The following is a 15,864-nucleotide window of genomic DNA, read 5'->3' as shown; positions in this document are numbered from 1 at the left end:
TGGGTTTTTTATATTTTGTTTGATTAAACAAAAAAAAAAACCTTAATGATATTTAATTTTAGATAATTTCACAAAACTGCTACAAACTGTTATTATGGGTTTCGTAGAAAATTATATATCCTAGACTACTTAGTTTTGTTATTAGAGAAAAACTATCCTAATTTTTTCATTAAACTACCATTTCTAATTAACTTTTGTTAGTGAAAGTCACCACGTGATAATAACATGATTTTATTGGATTTGGATCCTCTCCACTACAAAAAAAGTGGTGGAGAGACCACTACTTTTAATCTTAATCGTTGATTATTTAGTAGACGGTTATAATACGATCTAAATCTAATACTTACCATACCCCGTGTATTGCACTCATTCCTAATTTGCACTAAAAGAAAAAATCACAACCATCAATTAGATAATCAATAACTGTGATTATGTAGTGGTCCCTCCACTATTTTTTTTTGTAGTGGAGAGGATCCGAATCCTAAATACCCATATTGGTATTTTAATTCCATCCCATTTACCAAAAAGGTATTTTAATTAGGAAAATCTGCTTTAAGGTATTTTAATTAATTCAACTTACCAACAAGGCCCTTTTTCTCATCGGCGACCAGTTTTCCGGCGAGAGCTCGTCACGTGCGTGGCACGTGATAGCTTAAACTGTTTTTTAGCTGCTGATGTGGCACGGATTTTCTGACGTGACGGTGTTTAAAGGCGGGAATTAACCCTCTAAAAATCCCAATTCACCCAAAATAGGACAGATACGTGCCACATTAGCAGCTAAAAATCAGTTTAAGTAATCATGTGTCACGCACGTGACGAGTTCTTGCCGGAAAACTGGTCGCCGACGAGAAAAATGGCCTTGTTGGTAAGTTGAATCAATTAAAATACCTTAAAGCATGTTTGCCTAATTAAAATACCTTTTTGGTAAAAAGGGTGGAATTAAAATACCAATATGAATATTTAGCCGATTTTATTTTATTTTATTGGGAAATTTTCGCTCACTTTGTCTATATAATTAATAACATGCCAATATTCTCTATATATAGATAGTTTAAGTTATTTTGGTAAATTTTAATCCTATCAATTTTACCGCAAAAAGTAATTATTATTTTACTTATTTAGGGCCAACATATATATACCATGAGCAAGCTTACAAAATATGGAGAGTGGTACCATCTGAGTCCTGTCTCTCACCTTGCAATGTACTGTCAGTGTCACTTTCACCATAATGAGCTCAAATTGAGATGAGGTGGAAGCAATTCATTTTGTTTGGCTAGAATGCATGCATGAAATTAATGCCTCGCTACGTCCAATTTAGGTCTTGTCCTTTCGGTCCTTGCCTTTTTTGGCACGAGAATATTAGTTAGGGTATTAATCTTGAACTGTCTACTAATCAGTATATCAATTAGGAAAGTCAGTTTATAACAATATGTTATGTTAACTTCATTTTCCTAGGGACTATATTCAGATGTTCTTATATCTTATGGGACCAATGAGAATATAGGCTACTGAGGAAAAAGAGAGTAATGAAAATTGGGCTCGAAAATATTTATTAATTTGAAGAAAAAAAATTGTGATATTTTCACCTACTTTTAAGATAGTTATTAATAGTTTTAGAATAATAATTAAGGATATATAATTGTGGATAGACCCTCTGTACTATAGTTTCCAGTAAAAAAATTCCCATTCGGAGGTCTATCCGCACCAATAGAATTACAACAGTTCTGTCCACAGTTGTGTAGTAGAACATCAGGTCCATACGCAACTAATTCATGTTTAATATGCCCATGTTAAAATCATATGATATTTTATTTCTAGATATATATAGTTGATAATTAATGCATCGTCTCCATCGACACGTGTTTTCAATTAGAAATCTAAAATTTAATGTTTATATATATAAAGTACTAAATGTAATTGATAAATTTAAACTTATTGATGTTGATTTGATTTGTGTTGTAAAATATGCATCAGTCGAAGGAGAGGGTGGATGCAGCTATTGGAGACGTATTAGCAAAGCCATGGTTACCATTGCCTCTTGGATTGAAGCCTCCGTCACTTGATGGCGTATTGGTGGAGTTACAGATGCAAGGGATATCAAAAGTACCTCCACCAAAGTAGTACTTATATCTCAGTCGTATATACGATAAATCAAACTGCTATTATCGTATATATACGGTCAAGCTAGCGAGACCAAGTAACCTGTCGACTTGTCTGTCTATATCTTGATGTTTTCGTTGGAAGCTAGCTTCTCTCCCTATGGGAGTACTCTTATGTCTCTCTTAGACTGTAAAAATGATTATGTGTCAGAGAGTAAATAATTAAGCATCTTTCTTGACCCTTGCGCGCGGCTATGATCTATTAATTAATCCAGGAGATGAATGGTCATAAGACCACTTCCAACATATCGAAGTGGTTCTAATAGTATTTCCATTCCCAAACTAGCATGTTGTAGGCATTCGCAAGTACAGATCCTCTACATCTCATATTCTTTTTTTTTTTTCAATGAAAATTAATTTTATTCATTCACCATGTGAAACATTGTAGAACATCAAGAACTCCGACATTACAATCTGCCTGGATCCGAACAATCACTCTCTATATATACAATTTACATCCTCTCAAGTCTTTCTCTAAATTGCAGCGGGATTTTCTCATTCAAAATTTTTGAAAATATGGACATTTTGATTGCACGAAAGAGCCGCAGATTTCTTTCCTGCCACACAATAAACTGCAGTAGCTAGAGTCATTCTCTTAATCCTCTTCATGAATCCATTTCCCTTAAGATTATAAGCATACCAATCTAGCAAACAATTCCAATTGCAAGACCTCCAAGAAAATTTTAACTAATCCATCACACTGTTCCATACCTGAGCTGAATACTGGCAATCAAAGAACAGGTGATGACCAGTTTCCTCTCTTCGCTGCTCAAAAGGACATAGAACACATCTATTTTCATTAAGAATCCTCATTCTAATTAGCCTGTCTTGGGTTAACAATCTGGAATGAGAAGAAAGCCAGAGCACGAATGAGTGTTTTGGATAATTCCACCGCTCCCAAACTGTGCTTCGCCAGAGAACATAGGGAGCAGAGCTATTCATCATTTTGTAAATTGGGGAGATTTGAAGTTTACCATTAATGCAGCAGCTATTGATGATGTTTATAAGGTTGCTCACACCTCCAAATTTGTTCAACATCATGTTTCTAATCCTCAGGAGCTGTTTCCACATCTAGAAATTCGACAATTTTGGTTGAATTTGCCAAATATCAGACTGTTGTATATAGTTCTCATGAATCCACTTGATCCAAAGCAAGTCCTTTTTCATATGAATCATCCAAATCAGCTTAAGTGCAGCAGAGCAATTCCAATCCCTTGCTGAGAATAGATCCTAGCCACCCTGTTTTTTATCTTTGCATATATCAGTCTAAGAAACTTGGTGAATTTTGTTACTCCATAGGAATGCTGAGCACATACTATCAATTCTTTCCAGCACTTTCACAGGCAAGATGAAGTTACTTGTCTAGAAATTTTGAACACCCAATCACTACAACAGAAAAGCTAATTCGCGAGGAACAAGTTTGTCGTTAAAAGTTGAGATTTCCTCGCCGTAGTGTGTTGACGAGGAAAAAACTTTGGTCACCATTTCCTCGCGGTAGGGTGGTCAAGAAAAGTTTCTGTGAGGAATATTATAATTTCTCGCGAAATCCTTTTTGCGATGAATATATTCTTTTCTCGTTGTTACTCTTTAGCCTCGATATTTTTCCTCACCTAATCTCATACCTTTTTCATTGCTAAACTACAGTTTCCTCGCCAATGATACGTGAATAATATTTAATTTATATATAATAAAAGTTCTAAAAAACTATTTTCATCGTTGTAAGTATCTTTCAATGAGGAAACTGTTTCTCGCCAAAGGTAAATCTTTAACGAGGAAATTGATTTTCTTTATTATATGTATCTTTTTCTCATGAAAACAGTTCCTTAGTAAAGGGACTCAAAGACGAGGAAATTTAACTCAAAATATAAATAATTATCATCAATTGTCACCATAGTACATCAAAACAATTAAAATTAATAAAGCAAGCAAGTTTCTACCACAAGTAACAATGCTAGTCTAAAGCAATAACAAATGCAACACGATCAAAGAAACATTTCTCCAAGTTTAAGTTCACTTAAGAATACTAAGCTGATGGATGTTGCCTGGAAAAATTAGCCATAAACTTCTCAAACTTTTTGGCTTGCTCCTCCAATCTTTGGATACCTCATTTTGCGTATCGATCTTTTGTTATTGAGTTCCTGCAAGTTGTTGGGTCTCTTGAAGCTGTTCTTACAACTCATTATTCTTTTCAGACATTTCACTCATCAAATAACGAGAGAACCTTAATGGTGGTGGTCTAGGACCAAAACCACGGCCCTTAATGTAGCATGATTTGACTTTAAGAACTTTTGCTCAAATTTCCTCATCTGTCATTGTTCGAGTTCCATCAGGTTGAGTGGTATCTGCTCGCATCTTTATCATTTGATCCTGTAAGTAAAAAAATATATCCAGTTCAATCATATGCAACTTCTCAATTACAACCTAATCAATATAATCCTCTTTAGAACAATAATATCAATTTCACCTATATTCTTAAAATATTATAAAAGCATGCATATCATTCAAAGACATGGTCTCGAAAAACCCCAAAAAACCCCAACTTAGGATAAAGATTGCACTTACAGAACTTTTAGATGCTTTAGCTCTCCAAGACTTGATGACAATTTTCCAGTAAATCCCATGTAAGCAAGTGTTCTATAGAAAAAAAAGTATAAGAACAAATATATGCATTTTTTATGCTGTTAACTACAAGAAGAGAGGAGTAATAATAGACTAACCAGGTATTAGATCTCTAAGCATCTCGCATCATACACAATAGTATATCTAAATAGAAGGAAATACAAATTAAAATTAAATATTAAACCCTTGAGATACTCATAGTGTAACTACATTTTGGTTATTATCACAGGAAACAGAATTCCAGATGTAAGGATTGACTTGATCTTGATTCCAATCTCAAAGCTGATTGCCAACAGCATTTAGTGTAAACTTCAACTCAAGTAGAACATTCCCTGAAAACATTTGAAAATCATATTCAATGTGAGCAAAGCACTAGAAAGTAGAAAAAATATAATGGGATATAAAAAAAACATATTAAGGGTGTAGTGATGAAATACAGTTTAAAAAAGTTATTAAATGAACTGCAACCACATGTTGGCTACATTTGCAAAGCAGCAAATAAGTTGATAATCTAACTGTATTTCTAACAATTAGATAGCTGAGCATTATGACAATTATTTTTAAGAGTAGCATATGCATCACGTAAAACAAATGCAAGTCAAACAGTTGAATAGAGAATATGAGCATATTATATTCAAGCAAAAGATATTTAGCTCCATTGCATAAATTTAATTGACCTTGATAAGCGTCATAAATAATTATTGTAGCTGATACCAAATAGAAGTAAATGACAATATGAAACACACCAAAACAATAGCATGAGCAAGAATGCTTGAAGCAATAAATGGAAACATCACTGGCTCTAAAAATAATTATAAGGTAATGTTAGCCATAAGAAATGATGAGGAAGTACCATACCTTCACAATTTCAGACATATACATGTAAACTCTACATAAACAATGATATGCATGGTAAATGAAAGACAGATATGCATGCCTTATACATGTTAGACTAATAAGTACATCATATAAGCTTAAAGAATATTGAGAATACAAATTTCAAAACAAGTAATAATCCCTATTCATTAAATGGAGAACGATTGGAAGACTTGAAATGTCCTATAAAACACACAATTGTGCTCCGTTGTTAATCCCATGTCAAGGAAGAAGACTTAGACGATGATAACATGATGCCACTAACTTTCGACAGGCTCAAGCTACACTAGAACTAACTAAAGAAAGAAATGGTAAGAAACCATCATTTTCTAGATAAAACCCCACAATTTCTTAATCTCAGAACAAACAATCGTGATATTTAAGACAGCAACAAAAAACAAAAACAAAAACAAAAACAAAAGCAAAAAAGGGACATTTATCTGCAGCTAGAAAATATGAAATATTTACAAGCCCACAAGTTAAACCCTGTGCAGAAATCATCCATCATAATGCAAACCGAGCCCTCAGAATTCACTGGTCACATGTGAACTGAAGCTGCACCCTAAAGCCCATTGTTGTTAAGCAAAAAAGATGATGAGAATTCCAGCTAGAAACCCACAGTTAGTCTTATGCAATCTAGTTTTGATCTTAACTTGAAACATCCATATATTAATCTATCTACTTATCAGACTACTTACAAAAAATGAGCAGTGTGCAACTAGTAAACTATTTATATAAACCTCCATACTATTCTTACTACTTCCCAAAAGTCTAGGCTAATCTAAGGTCACAAACAATGAATAATTAGTCTTCCACTATCTTCCCTTTCTTGGAGCAATTTATCATATAACATAGTAAAAGTACGACAAATGTAATCCTCTTCATGAAACCTAGTACATTTACATAAATGGCATAGGACGACATGGACATGAAACTATTCAAATTATAATTACCAGTGTATCGAATTATAATTACCAATGTAGCAACTACCTGCTCAGGCTAGCAACAGACAGCCCATGCTCCAATGCTTCTTTACAAACATGAGATCCCACAAAGCCATTTCCACCCAACACAAGCAACTGAAAGCAAAATGCAGTTGGCATAACACAAATTTTATCACAACAAAATCATAACAAATAACCATTAAATACACAAATTATCGTTCTCTTACTTTCTCTGAAGGTGGAGGTGGCATATTAACAGTCTCTGCTTCCTGTACTTTAAAGGGCTCGTCCACTTTATTGGATTCAGTCGACAGCAACCTCCCACTCTGTGAGAAAGCGGGTATACCACTAGAAGATGGTATATATCAAAATATTGCACAAATAAAATCTAATACATTAGGCTATCATGCAATAACATTTCCAAATCTTGCTTTACACACAACACACAACATTCTAAAATCAAATTCAGAGCAGAAATTTAGCCAAAAAAATCTTAAATCAAGAAAACCCGAATTTTCATCGTTGATCGAGCAAAACTTACATCATTGGACCAAAGCTAACTTGTTCAGCTTTAGCTTACTTAATAATCAATTCACACTAACAAAAATATCAAATCTAAAGCAGAAAGACCAAAGAATTCATTGATTAGATTGAAGAAGAAGGAAAATGTATATTTAAGATGTTTATTTTTTCTGCAATTGTAACATCAAAACAAAATGTTACAGTAATTGCTTGAAACACACCCATAAATCCCTCATAACCAGTAAACACACCCAAAGCATAAATTTAAAATAATCCATAAATCCCTCATAACATAAAATAAATGAATAGATAACATCTCCCCACATCTAGTAGGGCGGGGAACAGAGGTGACGAGGGCTTGGTGAGAGGAGAGAAAGGAGAGGAGAGGGCGGCAGGGCAGGGGGGAGAGGGTAGAGGAAGAGGGAGGGGGACAGCGGGCGGTGGTCAGCGGAGAGAGGTAGAGGAAGAGAAAGAGGAGTGAGAGGACGGCGATCGGTGGGTCTGGAGTTTTTTTCTTTCGGGGAGAGAGAGATCTGAGAGGAGAGAGGGAGAGTGAGGCGGTGTGGGTTTAGTAGACGATGAGGGAGCAGATTAAGGGAAATTTTTAGGGTTAGAATTTTTTTTCGCGGGGAGGGAGGACTAATGAAATTTTGGGGGCGGGACCAATGAAATTTTGGGGGCGGCGGGGACTAATGAAAATTTGGGGGCGGGACCAATGATTTTTTTTTGGGTTCACAAGTTTAGGTTTTTATTATTATTAAACACAACCTAGACCGAAATTCCGTTTAGTTTGGCAATCTAGACGAAATTTCAGGTTACTTTTTAATTTTTATAAAATAAAAATATTCCGTCTAGTTTGTTATTCTAGACGGAAATTTCCGTCTAGAATGCACTAAACTAGACGGAACAGGCTAGACGGAACACATTCTGTCTAGTTTGGAGCAATTTTTTTCCGTCTAGATTGTTCTATCTAGTTTGGTCAATTTTCTACTAGTGTTTGATGTGGGTGAGGCTGGCTGAGGATTTGAGGGCTTGGGCAAGGGAGAAGCCCAAGGAGGTGGTGAGGTATTGGACTATGAAGCGATCTGGGATGGACTTTTCTGGGGGTCTTGTTGGGGGTTTCATGGAGAGGCTGGATCTGGGGATGGCTGAGGAAGGGATGGCGGAGGAGGTCGGGTAGGAGGAACGAGGGGAGAGAGGAGGTCGAGGGGTGGGGGAACGGGGTCGGCTGTGATCATAGGAGAGAGAGGAGATTAGGTTTAGGAGTTTTCTCAGGAGGGGGTGGGAACGAGAGAAATGAGTTGGAGGCAGGGGGAGAGATAGGGTTAGGAGGAACGAAAGAAATTTTGTGGGGAACGAATGAAATTTTGGGGGCGGCGGGGGGAGAGTAATAGGGTTATGTTTTTTTATTATTAAACACAACCTAGACGGAAATTCCGTCTATGTTGCTTTTTATTCCGTTTATGTTGTTTTTTATTTTAAAAAAAATAAAAATATTCTATCTAGTTTGTCATTCTAGACGGAAATTTTCGTCTAGAATGCACTAAACTAGACGGAACAGGCTAGAAGGAATATTTTTATTGCCAAATAGGAATAAGAGATTTCATTGCATGTTTGGTTTAATCTATTTTCAGAAGTCAATATTATCTATTAACATAATCTATTTTCAGATGTCTGAAACCAATGTATATTCAAAAATCACAAATAGTTTATATTTACACACACACGCACACGATTCTCCATTGATATCGAAGCATGGTCACCATATACCTTAAACATTATGCCAAATAGGAATAAGAGATTTCGTTGCACGTTTGGTTTAATCTATTTTCAGAAGTCAATATCATCTATTAACAAAATCTAATTTCAGAAGTCTGAAATAAATGTATATTCAAAAATCGAAAATTGTTTAAATCTTATCAGATTTGTGAGCAATCATTTATCATTGGGATCACTTTGAACCTGAATAAATATTAATTGGTTGTTAATCTTCATGTGAATTATGCAAAAACCTACAAAAAGGAACCATCAACTAGACAAACCAAATCCTTATTTCTATCCATACCGGAGCTTTACCTCGTGTTGGACATTTATTAAAAAAATCTAAATTGACCCACAATTATTGACTTGTATATGGACATTTGTTAGGCCATTGATATCAGAGGCTCACTCTTTTCTTTGAGTACCCACCTACTTTTTTACCCAAATTCCCACCAAAATTTTCGCCAACGAATAATTAGGATATTATTATTTCCTCGCTGATTGATTTTTTAACAAGGAAATGATTTCTCGCAAAACAAAATCTTTTAGCGATGAAGCCTTAAATTTGTCGTCATTGAATTTGGAGGGTTTTGCACATTTTTTCGCCAAAGTAATAATGAGGAAACTATTATTTCCTCGCTAATTAATTCTTTTATCGAGGAAAGGGTTCCTCGTAAAACAAAAAAAAAAATTAGTGAAGAAACCTTCAATTTGTTGTCAATGAATTTGGCGGGTGTTGTACATTTTTCCACCAAATTAATAATGAGGAAACTATAATTTCCTCGTTAATAGGTTCTTTTTGACGACAAAATGATTTCTCGTAAAATAAAAACTTGTAGCGAGGAAGCCTTAAATTTTTTGCTATTGAAATTGGCGGGTTTTGCACATTTTTCTGCCAAAACTAATAATGATGAAACTATTATTTCCTCGCTAATTAGTTTTTTAATGAGGAAACGGTTCCTCGTAAAAAAAATTTAGCGAGGAAACCTTTAATTTGTCGTCAATGAATTTTGTGGGTGTTACAAATTTTTTCGCCAAATTAATAGTGAGGAAACTATAATTTCCTCGCTAATAGGTTCTTTTTAACGAGGAAATGGTTCCTCGTAAAAACAAAAACTTTTAGCGATGAAACCTTAAATTTGTCACCATTGAAATTAGCGGGTTTTTTTTCCTGCCAAACTAATAATGAGGAAACTATTATTTCCTCGCTAATTGATTTTTTTATGAGGAAATGGTTCCTCGCTGATTATGGATCTTCAGCGAGAAAATCATACTTTGTCGCTGTTACATTTGGCGGGTTTTCCTCTATTTTCCATCAAAACAACAAAGATGAAATGATTATTTCCTCGTTAAATGTACATTTCACGATGAAAAAGTTCATCACCAAAATCTCATATTTCCTCGCCAATAAAATAACTAGTTAGGAGACCAAATCATGATCATATTTAGTGAGGAACTAAAATTTTCATCGTAGAAGGTGGTCTATTGTGAGGAAAATATATTCCTCGTAGAAGACCTACTGATATTTACCGAGAAAACAATTTTTTCCTCGTCGAAAGTGATATTTTTTGAGGAAAATAATTTTCTCGCAAAAAAATTGGTCGCTAATAGACATGTCTGTCGTAGTGAATATTACAGATTTGATCAATTGCAATCTTCCCGCATATGAGAGATACCTCTTTTTTGTCCAATGAAGGAATTGCTCAGAAATTTTGTTAATAAGAGATGAACAATCAATGTACGATAGCCTTTTTGACATAAGAGGTAACCCCAAGTAGCGAACTGGAAGAGTCCCCTTAGGAAAATTAAGCAGTGAGCAAATTTGGCTTTTCAAACTATCCTCAACACCACTGATATAAACTGAACATTTAGCAGGGTTAACTACAAGTCCAGATACCCTACCAAACTCCTGAAGACAACTATGTAACTTCATTATAGAATAAACATTAGCTCTAGCAAGGAGGAGGAGATCATCTGCAAAAGACAAGTGTGTAACCCCCAATCGATAGCATTTAGGATGAAACTTGAAGTGACTGTCACCTTTCAGAGCACTTAGCTTCCTAGAGAGGTATTTCATCCCAATTACAAATAAGTAAGGAGAAAGAGAGTCACCTTGTCTTAACCCCCTTTCACCTTTAAAATATCCATGTAAAGAACCATTTATTGACAGTGAGTACTTTGGTGAGGAGATACATTCCATAATCCAATTTATCATAATTCTTGGGAACCCTAGACCTTCCAGGATAGATCGAATGAAGCCCCAATTAATAGTATCAAAAGCCTTTCTTAAGTCCACATTTAGAATAGCTCTGGGGGAGACATGCTTCCTACCATAGTGTTTAACTAGTTCATGGGCAAGGAGAATATTACTAGTAATAAGTCTCCCTTTGACAAATACACTGTGTGATTCACTTATCAGATAGCCCATGACATTCTACAATCTTCCAGCTATAACTTTTGTTATGATTTTATATATTAAATTGTAACATGAAATGGGATGAAAATCAGATGCAGTTTTTGGATTTAGAATTTTAGGGACCAGAGTAATGTATATGGAATTAAATGTACCAAGAAGCTTCCATGAATTGAAGAATTCCTCCATTGTAAGATACAAATCTTCTCCAATAACATCCCAGGCAGACTTGAAGAAAGCAACATTAAATCCATCTGGGCCAGGTGCTTTTGTTTCAGACATTGAGAACACATCATGCTTGATTTCATCCCTGCTGACAGGAGTACTCAGGTTAGCATTTTGAATTGAAGAAAGAATTAGACCATTGGATATTACATCCATGTCAGGTTCATCAACAGTTGTAGTAGAACCCAAGAGTCTCTTGTAATATGAGGTGAATTCAACAATGATATCAGGTGTTTCAGTAAGTCTAAGCCCTTCTTCAGTGTAGATTGATAGTACCCTATTGGAGTGTCTCTTATTTTTCATGACCGAATGGAAAAACTGAGTACATTTATCCCCTTGCAAACTCCAATTAATATTAGCTTTTTGCTTATAAAAATAATTCTCACAATATAGCAACCTGGTATACTTTGAGATACATTCCTTTTCCCTTAAGACCAGCCTTGGGTTTAGAAGGTCCTCATTTATCTGTTTTTGAACCTCAACTAATTCTTCCTTGGCTCTCAGAACTTGTTCACTTATATTTATAAAGTGCTTTTTATTCAGTTCTTTTAAGATAGGCTTCAGATTTTTAAGCTTTTTGTGAAACTTGTACATGCAATAACCCTTAACATCCAGGTCCCAAACAGATTTGACTGCTTGAATGAAATCAGGGTGCTTAGTCCACTTATTGAAAAATCTAAATGGTCTTTTGCCTTCAAAAGTATCCTCACTTATAGTTATCAAGCCAGGGGAATGATCAAAACAGCTAGGCATTAGAAAATCAACTTGGGTTGAAGTGTATTGATGTATCCAATCTTCATTCACCAACATTCTGTCCAGTTTGGACCATATTATAGACTTAGCCTCTTGTTTATTACTCCAAGTATAAAAACACCTTGTTGCCTTGAGATGGACCAAGTGACTTTGACTGATGAAGTTTTGAAAATCAATGGTGTCTGTATCAGTAACTTGTGCACCACCCAGTTTCTCTTCATTATTCAGAATAGTATTAAAATCCCCACCAACCAACCAAGGGCCATTTTGATTGAAAGCCAGCAATTATTGCCATAAATTTTTCCTCCCATCTATTTGATTTAAGGCATATACCACTGTGATGACACAGGACAGTTTACCATCTTTAGACTCAACAACGCAAGTCATATGTTGTTTAGAGGAAGATAAAGCATGAACTATAAGAAAATCACTGTTCCAAAGAATTCATATCCTGCCATTATTTGCTTTAGACAACTTTGAAATCCATTCCCAATCTTTAGCTACTCTTTTTGCAATAACCTGCATTTTGTTTCCAACAACTTTGGTTTCTAAGAGAGCTAAGAAAGAAAGATTATAGTCATGAATAAGATTTTTAGCTATCATGTGTTTAGAGGATTTATTAAACCCTCTAATACTCCAAATGGCTAGGTTCATTTTAGAGACCCCCCTCTATCAATACAAGATGGGTCTAAGTCTAGCTGATGATCCAATATAGAAAAGGAAGAAGTTTGTATGCAAGAAGCCCCATTAGTATTTTTTTTCCAGACCTTCTTCCCAAAAGAGGGCTATTCACACTTGTGAAACCAGTTGTATTTACAGTAGGAGAGCAGAGAAATTCCTTAGCATTTGTAGATTTACTATTACTGATACTTGCTTTTAGATTCTGCTGTGTAGACCTTTCAAAGCTTGAAATGCTTTTACTGGATTGCCCTATAAAAACACCCCAAGTTCCATATCCTTGCTGCTTATCATAATATCTTTGCAAAGGAATATCAGTTCCAGATTTGTTGTTCTTGCCTCCCTGAACACTTTTTCCTGTATTTTGCCCAGATTGACCAGCATTGATACCTTTATCAATATGCTCCTGCCGTATAATTCCAATCTGAATTTCATTAGCATATTGCATAGGCACATTAGTAGCTGTTCTTTTTTCAACATTTCCTTCCTACATAGAGTTTTGAACATGCACATCAACAGGAACGTGCACCAGCTCCTTTGGCCTATTGACAGGCATCCATTTCATTTTAGAAATTCTTCTCCTACAAAATTCAGTTTCATGTCCAACAATGTTACACACAGAGCACCATCTAGGTTTGAGTTCATATATAACTTTTTGATTGTATTTTATTCAATCAGGTCCTTGAACTTCAATCAAGTCAGGTAAACTCTCTATAAGAGGTAAATCAATTTCCAACAAGACCCTTGCATAACACAATCTTTGCCTATTAGTTGTAAGTTTGTTAGTTGCAATAGGATTACCAATCACACTGGCAATTTTGCTCAAACCAGTTGACGTCCACAAATTAAGATGCAAATTTGGGAATTGAACCCACATTGGATATCTATAAGCCTGGAATTTATCTATGTCAATATCAATTGTCCAAGGCTTAAGAACCATTGGCCTAGATCCAAAGAACCAAGGACCCGCATCTAAAACTTCTTGCATTTGCTTTTCTGTTTGGAAACCAAACAGAAACATTGTTTGGTGGAAAATTTGTGAAATAAAAATGAAAGAATTGTATTTGATTTTATTCTCTCAATCTCAATTATATTTTGGATTCTCGATTATAAAAGAGAAGAGAATTGATACAAATCCCCCTCTTTGTTTAAGTCTGGGTTCTTCACGGTGGCGATAGAGTGCCTCCCTCGAATGCTCACGTCGAGTTTGCTCTCCGTTGATGATCCGAACATCTTGATTCACTGAAATGATATCTTCTTCTCACGATTTGATGCTGTGGAGAACTTGCAAAGCAAGTTTGAAACTCTAAACGAGTTGATAACTCAGAACGAGTTTAAACTCTTAAAAAAGAGTTGATTTGAACCGAAAAATTGGTTAATAAACCAAGGGAATGCTCTAAGAACTTTGTTGCTATAGGAAGCTCAAAGATGATCTGCTGCAGGAAGTTCGAAGATGATCCGAAGAAGCCGATCTCTAGATCTACAAAATACTCCAAGATCCAAAAGATCCGAACTCAGTTGAGTTTACTCCAATTTATAGGGGATTAAGGGGTGTAACCTCTATCTTTATTCGCTCCTAAGTGGGACTGAATAGGGTGTAACTGCCCCTTAAACTGCTCCCCAAATTATAGGGAAAACGGTTTTGAAACCGTTCAGTTCGTGCTTTGAATGAGTCAAACGCTGAAAAATAATGTTCAGGGCCCGAACTCTGTGTTTTAGACTTGAAACGCAGAGTTGGGCTAATTTTAGTGACTGAACACACAGTTCGCGCTGCGTTGTAAATTTGAAACGCAGAGTTGGGACGCAGAGATGAACTCCGCGTTTTGAGTCCGTGAACTCTGCGTTTTTAAGTGGAACGCCGGGGATGAACTATACGTTTTGACTCTGAAACGTGGGCATGACCTCTGCGTTTTGATGTTGTAACACAGGGATGATCTCTGCGTTTTGATGTTGTAACACAGGGATGACATTTGCATTTTGATGGTGAAACATAAGGATGACCTCTGCATTTTGATGTGAAAAGACCATCAATTTGTGGTCTCTTTTGCTGGAGCATTACAAAGATCGTCATCTTGTAATCTTCATCTTGTCTCCTTGAAACTATGAGAGTCGTCAGATTGTAACTCCCAATGCTGATTGCGAAGGTTGTTGAACTAGAGCTTTCATCGGTTGTTATGAAGGTCGTCAGATTATAACATTTATCGATCTACGTGAAAGTCTTCAAATTATAGCTTTCTAGAAGTCGTCAGATTGTAACTTTCATCATCGGTATTTGATGGGGGATCAGCTATCTGTTGTGATTTTTAGACAACCTATAAACATTCCTTGCTTGATTAGAGAAATTCTTGGAATAGAAATTTTCCCCCAAATCTTGTTCACATAAGATTCTATAGATTTAAATTGCACATTTAGGCCAATGACATATCCAATTAAAGCATGTTTCCAATAATTCTACCCCTCTTTCCATTCATCAGTTGAGAATGTAACAATGTTGGTTAGAGCAGATTTAATAAAATTCAATGGTAAACCATTACCAGATTTCCTATTGTCCACAAAAAGGCTAACAAATGATTTCTTGATCGCTTCAGTATTCTTGATTTCAGCATCCTCCTAAATAATAAGCTCTGCTTCATCCACATCATTATCAGGTTGCACAAAATTATCAAAATTAGAATTACTGTCTACAGATTGAACATTGGCCGGAATATGAGATTTATTTGTGATCTCAACAATTGCAGAATCAGACTGAATCAATCCAGAACCAGAATCAACTTCTTCAACAATTTCATCCGCCCAAGAGATTGAGGAAGGAGACTTACTCAGATGACGATGAATCAAAGTACCAAATCTAGCATGATCCAGATGAGATTGCGAATCCAAGGCCGAATTAGATCAAAGTACCAAATCTAAACTC

The 15,864-nt window shown here is 35.5% G+C and overlaps 1 protein-coding gene across 1 annotated transcript in view; it reads left to right on the top strand.

Moving 5' to 3' along the window:
* LOC109844072 (probable transcription factor GLK1) overlaps positions 1-2,334 on the top strand; it is a 5,599-nt gene extending 3,265 nt beyond the window's left edge. Inside the window, 1 exon segment of the mRNA XM_020413085.1 lies at positions 1,975-2,334. Within this exon segment, the coding sequence (XP_020268674.1) occupies positions 1,975-2,121 (147 nt within the window). The 3' untranslated portion in view covers positions 2,122-2,334.

Source organism: Asparagus officinalis, chromosome 5 (genome assembly GCF_001876935.1).
Source record: "Asparagus officinalis chromosome 5, Aspof.V1, whole genome shotgun sequence".
Lineage (NCBI taxonomy): Eukaryota > Viridiplantae > Streptophyta > Magnoliopsida > Asparagales > Asparagaceae > Asparagus > Asparagus officinalis.
This window is presented reverse-complemented; position numbering and strand designations above follow the sequence as displayed.